Genomic DNA, 20,622 nt, shown 5'->3' with positions numbered 1-20,622 from the left:
TAATTCCAGTTTAAATATTATGCATAAAACAAGACATTTGGCGTGTTGTATAAATATATTATAGTTACAAGGTATGTAATTTTTTTCTGCAACCGGGTCGTAAAGTATTTTAGATGTTTAAATTTATTCATTTTATGAAAGTTCAACTGCAATAATTTAAAATTCTTAGATGAATAGTTTATCAGATTTAATCAACTAACTATATGACAACGCATAAATAAAAGCCTACCTGATATTTAAATTAAACATTAAAAAAATATTTTAAGTAACAACCTTCCAGGTAGAAAGTTATTTCGGGAGAATAAGAGAAAACGTGAAGAAAAAAGCTCTGTGGCTTAGGTGAGCAGAGTCCAATGATGTGTTGGTTGCCCTTTGGGCATGACAAGCAGAATCTGACTGGACGAGTTTCTTTGCATATAGAATCAACGCAAACATAGCATGAATGACGGGTGAAGCTGTTTTCTATCTTCATATAGAATGCTTTTTCAAACCGTAAATTTGTTCGTTTAAGCAGTTTGACTACAAAACGAATTCCGTAAAAAGATAATATCGACATCTATTCGAATAATTCAATTTTATCAACTATTAAATTTCTAAACACGAATTTTTCTATTTTAATATTCTCTATATGGTTATTATTATCTGTAAAATTTTTATCGTATTTATGTTGTAACTGAACCTTAGTATTGAAGATTATGCATTAAATTATCCAAGTTTTTTAACATTTTTATACAAAAAGTCAACGAGATGATAATATTTTTAATGACGTGAAGAATTTTTTTACTGAATTACATTACATTTTCCCCCCTCCCTTAATAAGATATTCATGAATGATTTTCGTACTAGAGGCATAATTCTGCTTATTTTATAATATTTAATGTATAAAGATACTTTTGTAATTTAATATTTTTTTTCTTTTTACAAGTAATTTATAATTTTCTATAGTTCTAAAGTGCACATTCTTTCATAGTCGGAAAGATAAGAGTTACAAAAAAAGGTAGGTAAAAAAGAGTCATCGCTGAAGAATGATTTTTAAATACTGAAAAGAGGAAAATGATTCTTCACCTGTTGTAAAATTTCTTAGAATATTAGCTACCGCGAATTTAAGTCGCGTGAAACTTTGCAATAAGCTCGAGTGTGTTGGATAAAGTGGTTCGAGAACGAACGCCTTTCTGTCGGACTGCCACAAAACTACCGTCAAAGCGGTGCCGTTTATGCAAGCTGCAAGCGAAAAGTTGTGGACAGACAGGGGAGAAACAGAGGTGGGGAAAGAAAGGCCAAACCTGTTCTCTCTATCCAGCACGTCCCTTTAGCTAGCCTCGTCCCATGCAACTGACTAGTATTGCTTGCATTTTACGACAAGGTTGCATTTGTTGGTTGCTCCATAAATTCCTGCACTTCTAATCTGGTAAGTGTCGATGTTTTGTCTGTTAATTAGAATTAGTCGAAAGTTCAATACGTAACGTACGTGTCGGTTGTTTAATAAAGTCGATTATTTAAACAGTCGTAAGAGAAATAATCCAACAACGTCGACTACTTAGCATTTCTTTCAATGTTTAGCAGCGTGGTAAGATGATAGGGAAGTATCTTATAGATCAATTCCTTTTATTGTTTTCGCTACCAGCATCTTTAATCTAACTATCACGATTTTTGAATATCAGATTTTAAACTTTTACTCTATCGATCAAAATATGGCATGATAGATAATTCTATATTAATATCAAACTTATGGCATCCCGGATAATTCTTCTGTATCGTGGCAATTATGCTTGGGAATTGAAATCGCTACTTCCTCGACCAAGAAAAAAATTTGCTGTTATTTCTGCTGCTTCGGTAGCAAAATAATTTCTCCTGTTATTGATGTTAATAGTGTTTCGTCTTCATTGAGTGTGATCACGCAAGATAAGTATGTTAGGTCGATTTATTTAAGTCCTATTCCGACTGAATAAAGGATGATATATCTAATTACGTGCAACATTCTCGAAACGAAGCATTTCTTGGCATCGAACGAAGTCAATTCTTGAATATAAATTAAGAGGAACTCGTGTTCTAGCCTACGTAATGCCCATATAAAATATTTAAAGGAGGGGGAAGTATGTTAGAATATCATGACTTTATATTAAAACTAATGACTACCCTAACGAATACTTTGCTACAGAATAGTTTAATATTATTTTTATTGCTGAAAAACCAGTTGTTTAAATGCAATTAAAGTATTCCTTGTATAAATGAAAAAAGTATTCACTACTTTCTACCACTAATAAGCATAAATATGAAAATAACAGAAGAACGGAATTCACTTTATTATCCTCTTAACTAGGATATGGCATAATGCTTTTAACTGATTTTTCTTACACGAGTTTTATTTTATTATAGTGGAAACTCACGATTTACATTTATCTTTTGATAATATCAGTGGAAAATATAGGCACGAGATTTTTGCACTGTACCGTAAATATTCCTATATCCTACAGGGGGCCTGGGGTCCACATTGGGATCAGCCTTCTAGGGATAGATCGTAAACATCGAATGTCAGGGTCGTTGTATGTGACAAGAAATATATCTCTTTGGAATTTCGTCCCATCTCTTTGCGTGGGATTAAAGCTGAAGTGTAAGTTAATTTTTTTTATCATCTACCTTTAATATTGGTTTCTTTTTTCTCTTCTTTTTTTTCTCCTAAGTCAAGCGGCACAACAATTTATAAATCTTATACTCTTTTCTAACTCATCATCCAGACTAGACTTACATCTTTTACTTAGCATCTGATGCAGATCTGTGCTTTTTTAGACCACCTGCTGGAATTACAGGTATAACTTATCAATGCGCATTATGTTAGAATTTATTCGTGCAGTAAAGCTGATCTAATAAAACTAACCAGAAATTTTGCCTCTGGATTATTAAAAAAATTAATCATTTCTACTTATTATTTTCATTTTTTAAAGGAGAACAGAAGCCTTTTATATATTAAAAAATTAATAATAATTTAAAATGTGAATAAAGTTAATTAATTATGCTTTATTTTCTTTTAATTACTGATAATCCAATTATATCAATTCACCAAAAGCTATTTTTTCAATTTTATTATCTAAAATAATAGCATTTTTTAAAAGTTATAGTGTAAATTAAATTTTTAAAAAATGATCAGAGGTTATTATTTTTTTGAAATAATTTTTTAAATTTAATCTTAAAATAATCTTAATATTTTAGAACTTAAAATAAGAGTTTTATTACTTAACAATTTTTTTTTAAACAATTAAAAGTGCATTTATGACTTCTAAACTTGTTTAATATAAATGGTAATTAAATTTAATTTTAATTAAATATTTATTGAGATAAAATGCTAATAATTTTTAAAAAATTCTTCGTATTTCTATTTTTATCTATTCATTATTAATATCTAATTATATCGTTAAAAAATGTTATTTCTTAAAATAAATTTACGTTTTATTTACGTTAGTATATTATATTCTATAAATTATGAGGGAATTAGACTTATATAATATTAAGAACACGTTATGTTGTAGTGGGCAACGTGCTATTTTTAAACTCAGGTGACGCGTGCTGATCTCAATGGGGTAGAAAATTACTGTGATCGAGCTTCTTGTTAAGATGTGAAAACATTCTTTTCCTTACTTGATAACTCGATTTTGATCAGTAAATAAACGTTTTATTAACATTTACCATAGATTTTAGTGATCCCAACGAAGATATTCGTGTAAAAAAAATTGTTATCTTTAATAATAGGCCTATATTGGTGGAAATTTGCATATCGTTCCCTTTTCACTTAAAAGGATGGATAGAAAATTGTAAGAAGTATTATTGAATTACATTAATAATAATAAAATATTGGAGCCGATAAGTAATTTAAGTAAAATAGAATCGAAAAAATGAGTAATTTTATACGATAAAAGCTTTTGTAAATCGATAAAAGCTTTTTGTAAGTCAATAAAAGACTTCACTAAAGACTTGACAAAAAAAGACGACAAATTCTTGACAAAAAGGCTTGACAATAGAACTTGACAAAATAGTTATAGCGAGAAGAAGAATATGAAAGAAGTATGCAAAAGTTTTCAGATGGAAGATAAACAGCATTTCAGTAGACTACTCAAGCAGCCTTCACTTCCAAGAATGTCTGCCATAAGAATAATAGCACATAATGTACGGAAAGAAACTTTGCTGTAAAATACAGACGTGCCTTGTACAGTAAGAGTGCATGTCTGCTAAAACCCGTTTTACAGCGGTTGGAGGATGATCTCAGCGGGGAAGTGAACAGACATGTAGGGTCGCACCCGTCTTGGTATGACTAAAGTTATTTATGTTAGGCAGTACGGGCGTCAAGAATTAACGGACAAATCTGGTTATATTAGCAGTAGTGCAATGTTTATTGAGCAAGCCACCTGCATTCTGTTTGCAAGCTACTGATTGATACTTGCGCTGTTACTCCACACAAACACAACTACAAAAGAGACCAGATGGAAAGCACGCCATAAATGTTTTTATTATGGTATATTTTACGGTAGTTCTTACTTTATAGGATGTAATATTCCGAGTTGATTTAGATGGTTATAACAATGCCAAGAATCTATATTGTTAAGAATAAAAATTATTTAATAGTTTTTTACAGCTTGCTTTACTACTTGTTTTTCTTATTTTTTTAACTGTTTGGTGTCACAAAATCATTACTTTTATCTCGTATAATCGTATTAATTTTACCATAAATTAAGATTTTCTATTGTCAGTTCTTACAATCTTTATTTTAGCAGGAAATATTTAATTCCCACAAATAAATAAATTGAAATTCTAATAACTGAGACCTTCGGCTCATATTCATATCGATTAGATTAAAACTTGTTTTAAATTCTATTACTAAATTTAATAGCCTATTGTGTTTAATTAGTCATAAAGTAGATCTAATCAGATTTGCTATGGTATATAATAGGAATCCTATTTTCATATATTATCCTTGATTATTTTGTTGTTTGTATCCTATTTTATCCGCAAAAAATAGGATTAGAACTTACGTCAGGATTTTAAAATATTTTAGAAGCAAAATATTCACATCTGTGATTGCAAAATTCTTATACATGTTATTTATAAATTAATTCCTTATATATATACTATGAATTATTGCAAAACACAAAATTTATCTCTAGTATAATTTGTGCATACTTTTGCATACGCATCCTGTCGCTAATAACTTTACATAGAACCAAAATTAATAAAAAAAAAGTTTCGGGAAAATTCCGGGCATAAATTGATGTGCTCTATCAAGACAAGCAGAAGTTATAAATGTAAGTTAAAAGTCATTAAGATGATTACTTTAAGAATGATTTAATCAATTACAGGCCTACAACATTCATGAAAGACCTTCAATTTTAAGCCATACTTTAGGTCTTGACACTTGTTTGTGTTCAGCGTGGGAACAATAGTGTCCGAGTCACACCGCACTGTTGATGCGATCGACCCATACTGATTGGGGTCATGACTCTAGGAAATCAAATCCTCATCTTAGTTTTGACTTACTCATTAATAAGTTATAATAACAATTGTTTTTACTATGGCCTAGATTCGGTCATTTCAAACTGTTTTAGTCTGTTAATAAATATACAAGATCATGTAGCATAATTTATTAATCTGAAGTCAGAACATGTTCATTGAATTTAATCATTCGTGAAGATGATGAAAGAATAATTTTCCATGAACAAATTAAAATTTGAAAAATTTAATATCAATATAATTCCAAAATAATATAATTATAAGTGAAAAATTGTATTCCTTCGTTACTTATTTTATATTTTTTAAGAAATTTAAAGCAATAAAGTAATGATAAAATAAGAGAGGATATTGAATTTTTAGCATTTATTTTTTGTAATTATTCTTATTTATAACAACTTAAATTACAAAATATGATGACAAAGATGGAAAACTATCATATAAAGTAAATCAAATAAGAAAGTAGCCATGAAACTAGAAGAGAGGAAGCACTAGAAAACAACTAGATGACAGATTTCAGGTCGTGACCCTTATGTAGGAATGCTTGAAGTTCCTGAGGCAGAAGTTGACTTCTTTTCACTCCCCAACTGCGTTCCCCAATCTTCTATTACGACAATCGGGAAGGAGACGAGAAAGAAAAGATAAGTAACCCCCTTTTGGAAAGTATTTTATGGCAGGGATCATGACCCCTGGTGTTTCTATCAGGTTTGGGCGTGTGCGCAAAGGGTTGCAAGGGTCTATCGGAAGATGAATGGCCGCCATCACATAGTACTCTAAATAGCAAGAAATTACGGATAATGAATAGCAGTGTCACACGCATCCAGTAGAGAGTGGATGAACCATCTTTTCTGTTGTCTTACTTTTGTCAATATTAGAAGAGTAAATCATCGGCTCGCCTTTCAACTTACATTGCTTGTGTTTATTTATTTTAAAATTTCTCTTTCGTTCTAATCTCCTAGGATAAAAACTCAATACTGCTGTATAAATTTAATAGTAGACTTTAAAGCTTTTGTAAATATAGATCTTTTTGTTATAAAAATACTATATAAAACTTAATTATAAAATAAATTACTAGAGTAAAATTATTCTTATCTTATTTTCTAAAGGAAGAGACTAGCTTAGCAATGTAATGCGATAGAAACAAAACATTGGGAGAAGGTACGGTACATTATTAGATAGGATCCGTGTTCTATGACGCCCCTTATAAGATGCAGGAAAGTTAATAGGTTGTTATCGAGATTGAAAATGATGAACGACTTTGTACGGATATACAAGATAGTATTGTACGAGGTTACTTTTGACACCTTCTCATTTCACCTCCAACCTAAAGTTTAGGCCATACTGGATCTTCTCATTGTGTAAATAACTCGAAACATAAAAATCAAAAACATGTAAAATGAATTAATAAAACTGTATAGAAACTACACGAAAACCGATGTTAAAAATCATTTTAAAGATAAAATAATAAATCAGATTATTAAATCAGCATTCCATTTTATATATTTAAAATTATTTTAAAAATTTTTTTCTTAATATAACTGTAAATATAATTCCCATTGTATATTTTTTTTTTTGTAATAATTTAAGTTTTTATTTTTGTAATTTAAAAGCAAGTAATAATCATCTCACTAATCAAAATATCCATTACACCGTAACTCATGTTCCGCATGCTCAAATACCATCGTCATTTTTCCAGTGGTTGACTATTTAAATTCTATCTGCAGGAAACTGCGCTTGCATCAATATAAAGTTCATTCAAGAGTACGTTGAAAGGTTAATGCTAGAATCAAGATACAATAATATAAACAACATTCTCCGACGTTACACAATTGCTTGTTATCCCCACCGAAACATATTGTGTAGAATATGTACACTATGATCAAACCTTGATCATACAGTATGATAAGGATATTATAGAAACTTGCTTCCATTCTTGAGGCATTTTGTGATGGTTTTGGGATGCTTATCTCGTATAACGATCAAAATGCATTATTAAATCGAGATTCCTTTGTAAATACTATAGTTTACTCTCCATTCTTCTCTATTTATTTTCTTATAGTAGCTTTTTATTCCTGGATTGAGATATGAAAATGATAGAGCTTTTGCTTTCGAAATAAGCAACGATAATAAGAATAAGTCATTTATTTTGAAATAAAAATAAAATAAAAAGAAGACATTAAATGAAATGTAAAAAGTGTTTTAATTTGAAGGTATTTTTTTAAAATTCAATCATTTAAATATTATATTTGATATATTTTATAATCAAAAACTGAATAATTTTTATTGGTAGCTTTTATTTAAGCAAATTAATTTTAAAAAGTTAAGAAAAAACTTGAAAACTGTTGATAAATGCCATTTTATTACGTTAAATTTAGGCCCTATATTTGGTTCTGTAAAGTCATTTTTTTAAGGGTAGAAACAAGTTAGAGTATTTTTTAATATTAAAACAGAAAATACTTGAAACCGTTTATTCGAAGAACAATATAAATAAATAAATATCTGTCATTTTTCTCTTTAAATTCGGAAGAATGATATATTTCACCCTATATTGATCCGAAAATTATCGAATCATTACTCAAAATTACTGAAATTCCAGGAAGAAATTCATTAAAAATTCAAGCCAATTGATCAAAGTCAGTTTATTTAACAAGGAACCAAAAAATATCATTTAAATTCTTTATAAAATTGATTCATTTCTCATTTTCTTTACATCTAATATACAATCCTGTATAATCTTAATTGAATTCTACCATTTTTAGGCTATAATTTATATGGCATTCACGAATCTCTATCTACATTTAAGAATATTTTTCACTTAAAAAGCTTTTTAAAATTTCCCATGTTATCTAAGTACGAGAGACAAATTGTGATAGAAAGTCCCAAGCATTTTTATCTTCCCACTTCATACGAACTCCCGTAGGCTTAGATACAAGAAGAACGTTTCACATCAAAGCTTATCACTATCCTATCATCGGTGAATCAAATGACAATGTTCTGCGGTCTGTAGGTCGTCGGCCAGATGGCCATCTCCTGCATGGTGTCACTGCACGTGGTAACCCGCATTCCTCATCTCATTGTAGGAGGAGTTTAAAATTACTGATGTCTTGCTGAGACAAGAGGCGGGACTTGAAAAGAAGTCGTAGCAACACTTCAATCCCTATCTTCTTGTACGGTATTTCTTATCTTTCGTCCACCACATATATCTTTCAGTAAACTATACATTTCCATACATTATTTGTTTCTTTGTTTTACTTCAATCTAGTCAATTTTCTTAGATTTTTAAATCACGAACAATCTTAGATTACATCCAAATGTATAAGCAAAGCTACACATCAAAATATTTGTGAGGATTAGTGAATTTTCGCAAGACTCAGCTGAAATCCTCCATTCACGATCTCTGACTTATGAGTAAGTAGGCTTCTTTTTTTTCCTCTTTTATCAATGCTGTCAATTTATTTTGATAAATTATCACATATTTTATCTTCTTTATGTATTAAGTGATTTTTATTTATTATATACATATATATTTTTTTTAAGATTTCAATAAAGTAATTTTAATTGGTTTTCTGTGCCGTTTATGCAAGCTGCAAGCGAAAAGTTGTGGACAGACAGGGGAGAAACAGAGGTGGGGAAAGAAAGGCCAAANATAAATGTTATAAAATATTTACATAAATTTAATTTTTCCTAGATAAATATCCTAAATATAAAATTAAATTTTGATTGTTAATGTATTTATTTTTTATTTAACAGTATTAGTATTATTAATAACTGAACTAGATCAAACTGTTTATATATAAAAAAAAACTATAGTTAATATCTTATAATATAAAAATATATTTTAATATAAAAAAATAATTTAAAAAAACTTAAATTATTTTAATTTTATAATACAAGTTCGTTAAAAGTTTAATTAAAAAAATGTAATTTTTACTTCCTTCTTATTAAGCAAAAGTACATCTTAGACAAAATTTCTTCAGTTATACTGGAGGAGACGATAGTCTCTCGTATGGCTATCAGTTTAGTACGACAGGATTGATAATAGATGTTCCTTCATGAGGAAAGTCTCTTGTGCATTACAGTCTTCGTAAATACGCTTCAGTCAATAACCGCTGCTTGTCTATCCACAATAATGCCTCAAGACGTGTGGCAAGTGAAACAATAGGCGTTAATAGCACATGGATGTAGCGTGACTAAAGTTGCAGTTAAAGGAATAGTTGAACCGTTTATCAAGTGTGCGTTCGTGACGAATTGTTCGCACCTTGCGACATTCTTTAGATCTTTGTTACAAATCGAAGTTGGCATGATTATTTTATTTACGTCTGTCTCTTAATTCTTCATTTTCAAATACTGTATTGTCAAGTCCGAAGTATTGTTAACACATGCCATATTGTTCGTTCTGAAGTATCCTGACTCGTGTCGTGTAGGATTTATTAAAAAATATTTTACCCAAATAAATGCAAAAACATTATAAATTTTAATTTTAATTATTGTATTTTAAGATATTAAAATAGAATAAATATTTAAATTTTAATGAGTTTAATTCTTGTCTAAAGTAGATAGAGGAAAACTTTTTTTTAAATTAAAAATGTATCATATTTAATAATAAATTTATTAAAGCTTCCTATTAAATAATCATAATGACAAATTACAAAAAAATTATTAATAATTAAATTGATTCTAATTAGGAATTAGAATTAATGTATAAACCTGCAGATTTTATGATGATTATCATCATCATTAAGCATCAAATTGTCACTTATTAATTATTAAAACTTAAAACTTCTTTTATTATTTAATTTTATGTACATTTATAATTAGTTTGTTGAATTTTAATTTAAAATATTGATCAGAATTTTATGATCTTTAAAGAGGATAAACTCACATAAAAGAGTTTCTGTATAATCAATAGTTGAGAATTAGTGCTATATCGTAGCTGTAAATATAATGTGATAGACAAATTATAAGAGGGGTGTATGATTGTAAATTTGAAGTTTCTTTCCTTCCGACAAGAGAAGTTCGGTGTTCTTCGAATTGCGTGTAGGGGGCGTGTGTGAAATCAACTAGTGATAAATCGCCTAGGCTTCATTGATCTGACAACGACAGAAAAGGTCTACGTGATTGTCTTATTAATCATGCCTACGATTTCTTTACTCTTTAATCATACAAGTCGTGCAACACACATGGAATTGTTTGGTTGTGGGAACCCCTAGGTAATGGAGCTGTCGTTATACAGATAGTATGCAATACCTGAAGGGTAAAAATCAAGAAATGGCATTCTTTGATATCTGGCAATTGCTCTAAATGGACTATTCTCATTTCCCAATCTGGGTTAATGCTCAATCTTTTTCTCTTATCTCAAGAAAAAGTTTAATAGACAATAGTCTGGTGGGTCCTATTTAGTTTAAGAAAGAAAAAAAACTTAGACTTAAATAGTGCATATAATGCTAATTACTTCTGTTTAAATATCATTAAATCTTTGAATTAAAAGTTAATAATATAGGTAAATATAAAGAAACAATACGTAAAATTCGATATAGTTGTTTAATAGATAAAGTAGGAGGAGAAGGATTGTTTATTTTGTGTAGGAAGTTATTTTACTAAATATGGCTGAAAGTAGACTTTATTTTAGTCTTCAAGGTCTTGATAGGAAAAATTCTTATATTCCTTTTTTTTTCTCTTTCTTTTTTTTGAAATGTTGTTTATGAGGGAATCCAACAATATGAAATGTGAAATGTTTTAGATAAATGATACAAGAGTCATCAACCTGCGGCCTTGGGATGTTTTCGATGGCTCTTGGCTCTTCTCAGAAAATAAAGTTCTTGAATAATAACTTTTGCTCAAACAATATGACATAGAAATGCTGTATTTTAATATCAAAATAGCCCAGGGAATTCTTCTCTCTCTCTCTCTCTCTCTCTGAAGTCCTCTTGTTGGAGTAGGCCTACTCTATAGATATTGAAATGTAGCCCACCCGTGGTTAAAGGTTAAGGAACGTCAGAGTAATATAAAATGCTTTAAAATAATAGTAAAACATCTTATAAAATGTTAATTTTTAAAGAGTTGAAATATTAGATTTTCAAATTTTATGCATTTAACCTCATCATGATGTCAATAAAATTATTCTATAAATTACACAGTCTTATTAAAATGTTTATGCAATTTTTTATATAATGAATGATTTGTATTGAAATCTTCAAAATTTGTTAATTTTTATAAAAATAGTTTCTTGTAAATTTTTGAGTATTCAGTCTACGTCACAGTATTGAATTCGGCATGCAATTAAATTGTATTATATTTTTCTTTTACAGGAATCCAACAAGTTTTCTTACAATATGGTGGCGACAAATAGGAAACTAATTCGGGTTTATGAATCTGGTGTCATCCTTGTGCACGATATTCAATTAATCCCCACTTAGTAAAGGGGATCATCATCTACCTGTTTCAACAATCAACGATGGATTATTTTTATACTGATAGTCAGAATATCGATTCCGGTGAGATAGATGCTGATGGTGTCTATTCTTCCAAATTGTTCTCCGATTTCTCTTCTTGCGGGGCTTCCTATAATCCTAAATCGGACATGTCCAGTTATGTCAGCGGAAGGACATCGCCGGGACACGATCTGGGATACCACACTCTTCTTACTCGACCTAGTGTTTCTTCGACGCCTATCCACACACCAACTATACCTAGAAGACCTTTCGAAATCTCTTCTGGAAGTACGTGGGATGTAACCTCATCTAGTAGAGATTCCCCGTATCCTCAACCACAGGACAGAATACAGATGCCTAATTGTTCTCAGCTCGCTCCTACTACAGGAAAAATACCAGCGGCTCAATTTAAAGGAAAAAAATCGCCGCGATCATCTCCCTTTGATCGGCTTCCGGACGATCTGATCTTAAAGATTTTCTCCTACCTCAGTAGTAATCACCATTGTGTATGTGCCCGTGTATGTCGAAGGTGGTATTTTTTAGCATGGGAACCTCAATTATGGACGAATATTTCTTTAAATAGCGATAAAATACACGTAGATCGCGGACTGAAAACATTGTTCCGTTTGTTATGCAGAGATTCTCCCACTGTTTGTCTAACTGTAGAGAAGATCACACTTAACGGTTGTTCCAGGCTTACTGATACAGGAATATCTATTATTGCTCGAAGATGTCCTGAACTTAGATGCTTGGAAATTCGAGGATGTGGAAATATAACCAATGCTGGCATAAGTGAACTGGTATCAAAATGCCATAATTTAGAAAAATTGGATATTACAGGTAAGATCATGACGAATGCCCTTATTGAATTTAAAGCCGCATTTTAAAAGATAAATTCTAAATACTGATTATATAAATTAAGTTAGCATTTATTCTAAAGTGGTAGAAGGTTGCACCTATAATGATTCTCGTATGTATAAATCGTATAAGTTATTACTATATTTATTTGAATTTTATGTGTTTTGCGTGCCTAACGTACCGCTATTCATTGAGAAGGTTTTTAGCTTGACAGATCATTTTCCACTTTGCCTACTCGAAGAGTGATGCATGAGCGATGACTGATCATTTCTCATCGTTCCGGAGAGGAAGTAAAATTGCTTTTGGCTATAAAAGTTATTTAATGATTACTTAGACAAAACTCGGTTAATTTACATTTATTCTAGTCCTGAGATTATTTTCATTTATCGTACAATTTAAATGATTTGACCCAAAGTAAAGCATGTATAACAAGCAACGCCATAAAGATTTCTTCGTTCGAGTGTAAGATTGCTAATTACATCACATCTGTTCTGCATTTAATACTTTACAAAACTCTACAGCAATTTTAACATAGATACAGGGAGAAAACATGGGATAAAGAAGTTTATATTTACATGAAATATAATGATTTATCTTGTTTTTGTTTTTAAATTGTAATTAAGTTTGTTATTAGAATTTGCTTAGAAAGTGTATTATTTCTCTTTCTCACAGAACAGGCATGGTTAATAGACTTATACATTTTTTATAAGTATAAAAAGTAAAGAACTGTTTTCAATTTTTTGGCAAAAACTCATAAATAAATAATGTTTCAGTATAAGATAACGTGCGAGACTTTTTAATGGGCGTTATATTAATACATTTATGCAAAGATTTTCAGTTGCTTATCTTTTCTTAAACAAATCAGTCCCAAAATTTCACTGGAAACAGGTTCTCGACTCTTTCTTTTTCTGTCGAGATTTGATAGAAAGCAGCTCATCTTAATGCGTTCTAAACAGGTGTTAAAATACCGAGAACAATAAACAACGGGAACGATACAAGTTGCATAGTAATTTCAGTTCGACTGGCTATATACAGTCTTGGAAGGTGTTTGACCCGGTGATTGTCGAGAGCACGTGTCTATATGGGGGTGAGATCAAAAGGTCCTGGGACTCAGACCCACCTCCTCACCCTAGCGCTGGTTGTTAAGACGGAATGCCGAAGGAGGCACGGCCAGCGTAGAAATGTAATAATATGGAAGGTTGCTAACGACTTGAAAAATAGCGTTTATGTTTGCCGAAAGCGAGCAAGGCACTCCTTCGCATAACAAAGTTCACATTGCCCTTATGTCACGTTCGATGGTGATATGAGTCCAGAAATTGTTGAATGTCAGTTAGTAGACAACAGCGTATTATTGAGACCACTTGTACGTTGATTCTTCGTTGTGGGCCTAATCTTTTTCCAACAAACACATGACGTGTTCTTTTTAGAATAATCTTCGTGTTTTGAAAAAAATCATTTATGCCTCTATAAGGAATATAATAATCATCCGCCTTTATGGTATAATAATCATCAGCCATGTGTTTTTCAAATCCACTTTGCAAAATCATTTCACATTCTACTTAAGTGATGCCATTGACTTCTGAAATTTGAATTTTTCCTCTTGAAAATGTAAGATATAAATACATTTACATTGGATTTTAATAATATAATTATTTAAATTAAACTTAAAGTGGATTTAGATGACTTAAAGTGATTAAATTCTAATTATTTGTAGCGTTAATGTTAATTAGTTTATTGTACAAAAACATTTAAGCACAATATTATGTACAGAATTACCTTCACTTGTTATACTTTAACTTAAGCTTTTAATCTGAAATTCTTTACTTTTCTTTCTAATCTAATGATAGTCTGTGTTATCTTAAGCAATTCAAAATGCATTTCTGGCTATCCTTGTTCTAGTTTTAACGCATAAAATTTTCTCAATTTCTCTAATTTTATGCACATTTTCTCCGAAAGAATGTGCAAAGATAAACCTGCAAAGATTTCTTCGTGAGACGGAGTCAGTTAAGGTAGTAGTATCGTAAGCATGTAGCTTACTGAAACTGCACGTTAGTGGGAAAGTTGGGCATAACTACTGTACTATTAATGTAATGTAGACCAGTCCACTACGTTAGCTGTTGTGGGTCACTGCACTCGCACGTGAAGTCACCCGTCCGGTCAACTGGGACGCTTATTGTCGTCCATAAGATGATACATGAAAACGTGTTTATAGACAACGATGACAATTTTATTATATTATTAATCATTACTAAAGTTTGATTAATATCTAAAAGTAATATTTGAAAGATTTCAGTATCTTTACTCATTTAATCAAGCATTGTTATATAAATTTTATATTTATATAACAATGCTTGATTAAATGAATATTTATAATCATATGAACAGCATCTTTGTAGTTTTCATAAGCTTTGTTATTGTGCTAGTCCATTAATTAAAAGTTTTATTAGTCTTATTCCTATATTTTTAAAAATGTTTTTAGCAAGAAAATAATAAATTTATTTAATTTTTTCCTCTTCAGATGAGTTATAAATTAGCGCCGGATATTAAAGATTATCTTTGTAACTAAACAAGTTTATAAATCGGGATCTTTCTGTAGTTTTATAAAGCAATTTATAAATACATCAACAGGATTTTTATGTTCTAGATTACTTTTATAACTAATGCATTTCAAACAATTAATATTTTATAGTATAATTAATCTATGTGAAAAAATAAAGTGCATTTCGTGTTATAACTAATGTATTTCGGTAGAGATTTCATTTTCATAATTAATCTATTTGAAAACAAATTACATTTTATGACTAGTCTATTTCGAAAGAGACTAGATTTCATTTAATAGCCTAATTAATCAGTTTCAAAACAAACTACCTGTAAAATTCATTTTATAACAACCGTGCTCTTGCGAAACAAATTACATTCTTATAATTTATTACGAAATAAAAGTACATTTCATTTCATAGTTTCACCATTTAACTGTTTCTAAAATTAAACATTAGTTTGTTTACTTTTCTAAACAGTTAAATTCGAGATGGTTTGGAAATTATATTAAGAATTGTAAATATAGAAAGGTTTTAATATAGAGTTGAATGACCTCTAATGGTAGAATCTTCGATGGTCCCCTTTTATCCGTCGAATAGTCTTCACAAACAGAATAATTATGTCCATTGAAATGACACAGAGTGAGGTGAGTCTGTTCTCCTAATTTGGGATAGACGATTTGTCCTGCATATTGAACAGCTGGTCAGGGTGTGGACTCGCTTGTCACTGGACCCGGTCTGACTAGATTTCGGGCACGTGATGGAGTTGCAGGATGGGAAGTGTCAGATCTTGTTTGTACGTCCTCCATTAGCGCTAGGGATAGATACGTCACGTTTCTGTGATTAGTAAAGGAGTCTCGAACAATACTGGAGCACAGGTACGCTCATTATAATGTCTACTTGCCCAGGAACAAAATTCCTTTCTTGTAGATATCGTAGTAAGATTTATTTCTTTGCTAGTTTTTATGTCAATAATAATATCGAAAAAGAACAAATAGATTGTTATCGTTATTTTAATAGCAATGCGTTCATTATTTACTTTTTTCTTGAAAACCGTATTACCTGTCAAACTCTGCATATATCTTCAATAATTGACAGAATCCGGAAATTTCATTTACATATTTTAAAAAACACAACTTCAAATTATTCAAATAAAACACATAAAAATGTATTTTTCTAATGCCATTTAATAGGATAATTCATTGGCAATTAAAGGATATTTTTAAATTTTCAGAATTATTTGCTTACTTTTAAAAGATTCAAAATAAAAATAAATATTATTTATTTTACTGTATTTAATTAGTGGAAAATATTAAACATTTCTAACAAAAACTTGACAGCTAAAAATTTTTTATAAATTATAAAATAAAGCGAACGAAAGAGGAATATTAAGTTGCAAACAAAATCAAAAATTAAATAAAGTTATCTATTTTTACTATTACTAATTATAGAAATTCTTTGCATTGTTATTTCAGACAAATGATTAACAACATTAACTGATATTTTATAGTTACCATTTTCAGTATAATCTTTCTTGAATCTTTGTTCCTTTATGTTCAATAGTTGAACAAAGTTCGGGTTCAAAGTCACAATGGATGACCTGTGTCCGTAAAGGATTTCATTTCATTCACTCTAAATAAAGTACTGTCTGGCTTCCTCTTAATGAGTTAGGTGGTCGGCAGACCGAAATGTACCGAGCGCTATCTGTTTCTATTTCAAAAAAGAAGGACTACATCTAAAATTCCAACCACCATTCTGTTTTAAATGAAGAAAAAATTTAGTATTAAAGTATATAAAAGTATATGTTAACAATGATTTTATATTGTGTTCTCCGTATAGAATATTACATAAAATCTAAATAGTTTTAAAGCATATTTTGTGACAATCAACATCAATTTTTGGAAGTTGTAATGTTTAAAAGTTATGAATAGGCGCTACCAAAATTTAGCTTTGCTTACCCTATAAAAATATTCTAAAGAAGAATCCAATTTTACTACTTTTATTTTTGATTCCTTTTTTGAAAAATCTAATTAACAATTTTCGTCATATAAATTCATATTAAATTACGGTCAGAGTTCTATTTCTAAAATTTTTTTCAAACTATTGTCTTTCCATTAGCTAATTTATATTAGAATTATATTATTTTACACTTGACCGTACATTGTTGTAACCGTATAAGCATTGATGAATATCTTGATAGAAATTATTAATTTGCCATTTAATTTAATGTGTTTATTCATAGACTTATGCAATTAAATATCTAATCTTTATTATACATCATTTATTATTTATTTTTCTCTGTAAATAGTATCTAGAGATTTATTTTACAGAACTTTGGAATAACATGGAATCTTTTAATAAGAGATTATAGGTAGAAATTTCGTCAATTTAAAATTTAATGGATATGAGTTGAAAGAATCACACATTAAAAGTATGATTAATTTTAAATTATTTTTAACATACTGTATACGATTTTAACATATTTCTGTGTTTCCTCCCTAAATCTTAGTATAAAAATAATATTAAAAATTACGAGGAAATATGCTGTTTACATTATGTTTTAAAGTAATTTCCCTCTTTAAAAAGGTAGATAGAATAAACTACAAATAAAATACCGTATCAAGCATTTTATAACAGAATTAAGAGTATTAAAGTAAATTTTTATATCATTGCAGTTTATAATTAAAGTTATAAGATATTTTTTGTATTAGTTTAATTATTTTTAGTGTATTGTAAAAATATAACTAAGAAGTTATTTGTAAAATTAAGATTTCATTATTAAGACTAAGTGGGGTTTGGAAATAGAGCAAATGATCATTTCCTGTATATGAGTCTTTATCCCTAATTTTGAAACGACTTCTTATTTCGAAACGTTGCATTAATAGTAATTATTTGAGTTTAACTTACAGCTTGAAAATTACTATATATTTATCCCTGGCGGGTATGAAATTCAAGAAAAAGCATCTGAGTTATTTTGAAGTATAAAAGAAACAACATTAGCTATGGGGTATCGAAAGGAACAGTAATTTATTGTCATCAACCAACCTCGCCCCAGTCATAAAGACAAATGCATACGGACCATTTGTTAGACGAGAACAGGAGAAAGAGGAGTCTTCTTGTCCATCCTAACGACATTTTCGTGTCTCTTGGATGTCCCATCATCTGTCAGTTTGACAACAGGTTCCTATTCTCCGCCTTCTCTTAGACAACGATGTCATCATATGCAAGTCAATTGCTATTTCCCGTGTTCAGTTTAATTTAGAATGACAGGTGGCTATAGATGCTTAATAGTAGAACAGTAAATGAAGTTCAACGATAAATAAAGCCTTTTTCCCTATCATCCAGGCATTAGTAATTAGCTTAATAGTTATCATAGTACAAAAATAACATTTAAAAATTTTTTGAAGAATTCCTAAAACCATTACAGTTAATAGAATTATCTTCAATTTTACTAAAATTATAACTAGCAAATAAATTATTAAACCATCTTTAAAATCGTTAATTATTATCAGCGTTTTAAAATTCATACTTAATTTCTCGCATGTTAATTTTCTTAATATTAAATATAGAATAATTTAAAACTTTTTGTTTATTTTATTCGTAATTTTTATCAAAATGAATATAAATTTATCATATTTCTAATATCTAAACAACAGATCTTGAAGTGTTGCATAATTCATAAATTCTGAAAATCTCCTGTAGCTCTTATTAACTAGAAAGTTAAATTTTCTAGTAATGCAGTTAGTTTAATGAAAAAGACCTCTGTTAAGATTTCTTTTGTTCTGTATATTTTTCATTTATATTAATTTCTAATAAAAAAGATTATATACAAAGCTAAAGTTTTATTTCTTGTATGCAGTTTAAATATGTTTTTGTAGAAAATATGCTTTAGAATTTTAATAATCGGATTTACATCCATTCATGTAGAAGGAAATAATATTCTTTCGTAAGAATAAACATATAACAGTTAATCATTTTAATTGCAAGATCAACTTATAAACATTTATAAAATACTTATCAGTAAAACATATTATTTTGCTTTACTTTAACTTGAAATTTTTGTCTTAAAATTATAAACTATTTATTAATTTTACATAAATATTTATTTAATTATATAAATAGTGTACAGTACACACATATATATATACACACCTAGTTTAAACATGCACAAATATAAATTGAAAATATTTCATAATGAAGTATTTACAATATCTTGTATAAAAATTAAGATTAAAAAAATCATTCTGTATACTTAAATTACCCTTACTCAAGATAAAAAAAACACATAATGATTTTCTCCTATGATAGATAGGCGTATTCTGTATACTAAATTACTCGTATTTTGTTAGGTTTATAGTATTGTAAAACTAGTTCTATACTTTTTTTTTCTTAACTCTTTCTGCCCTATGGGAACCAGAGAGGGCCTATGTTCTCCATACCCGTCGTGGGTTCGGTCAGGCCCACAATAAATCTGGTCGGGTGGTGAGAGACGGAGTCGACATATCTGGAACAGATCGCCCACAAAGAATTCATGAGAAGTTTATTCTTCAGAATTCGAATTCGACTACTGCTCCTTGGGACCCAGGATCCAGGATCCATAAAGCAATAGTTTATTATAAATCCAAATTTTAACTCCATATCTTAAAAAAGAATGCTTACTAGTATATAGATGCATTTGTTTAGGACGAAGAAGATTTGTGCATTCAAAATATTTATTTTTATATTAATATAAAATAAATTATAAATTTAAAAAGTTAAAATCCTTATTTAAAAGTAATTTTAATGACCAAATTATACATTAAACTGTAATTTTGCCAGAATAATGCTTTCGTAGTTTTCTTTAGAATAACACTATAATTACTCTACATTTTAAAAAAAAAAATATTATTACTCGTTACAATCTTACTTTTAATCTTATGTATTATGATATTCCATTATGATTGTTACAAGATCCTTTTGAGAACCTCATAATCTCTTATCAAACACTTAACACTCTGAATAGTAGTCTATCTGTACGAAAGCCGACAAGTAATTTATTCCTCTTTTCTTTGTCTACACTTTTCTATTTGATTATTTAATATTGAATTAGAATTTTCCACTGTTTCAGTTAATTTATTTAGGCTATTATCCTACGTTTAAAAGTTAAACTATTATTTTTATATTGCGCTTAAAATATCGATTAAAAACAAGGAAATTTTCAAATAAATCTTCTTTTATTTATAGAATTTGTTTGAAAATTTTCTTAGTTATCCTTGTAGTTTAGTTAAGCCAGAATAGTTAGATAAGAAGATAAATATGCTAAT

General features: G+C 29.2%; 1 protein-coding gene across 1 annotated transcript in view; it reads left to right on the top strand.

Annotated features, from left to right (window-relative positions):
• Positions 1–1,457: 1,457 nt before the first annotated feature.
• The window catches only part of LOC111623960 (F-box/LRR-repeat protein 7-like), a 65,737-nt gene continuing 46,572 nt past the window's right edge, over positions 1,458–20,622 (top strand). The window contains exons 1-2 of the mRNA XM_023366702.1: positions 1,458–2,611; positions 11,802–12,764. Coding sequence (XP_023222470.1) covers positions 11,948–12,764 — 817 coding nt within the window. The 5' untranslated portion in view covers positions 1,458–2,611; positions 11,802–11,947. The remainder of the gene's footprint in view (positions 2,612–11,801; positions 12,765–20,622) is intronic.

Source organism: Centruroides sculpturatus, unplaced genomic scaffold (genome assembly GCF_000671375.1).
Source record: "Centruroides sculpturatus isolate CEXI.00-Female unplaced genomic scaffold, Cexi_2.0 scaffold401, whole genome shotgun sequence".
Lineage (NCBI taxonomy): Eukaryota > Metazoa > Arthropoda > Arachnida > Scorpiones > Buthidae > Centruroides > Centruroides sculpturatus.
Note: the sequence above shows the minus strand (reverse complement) of the source record. Positions and strands in the feature narration are given on the sequence as shown.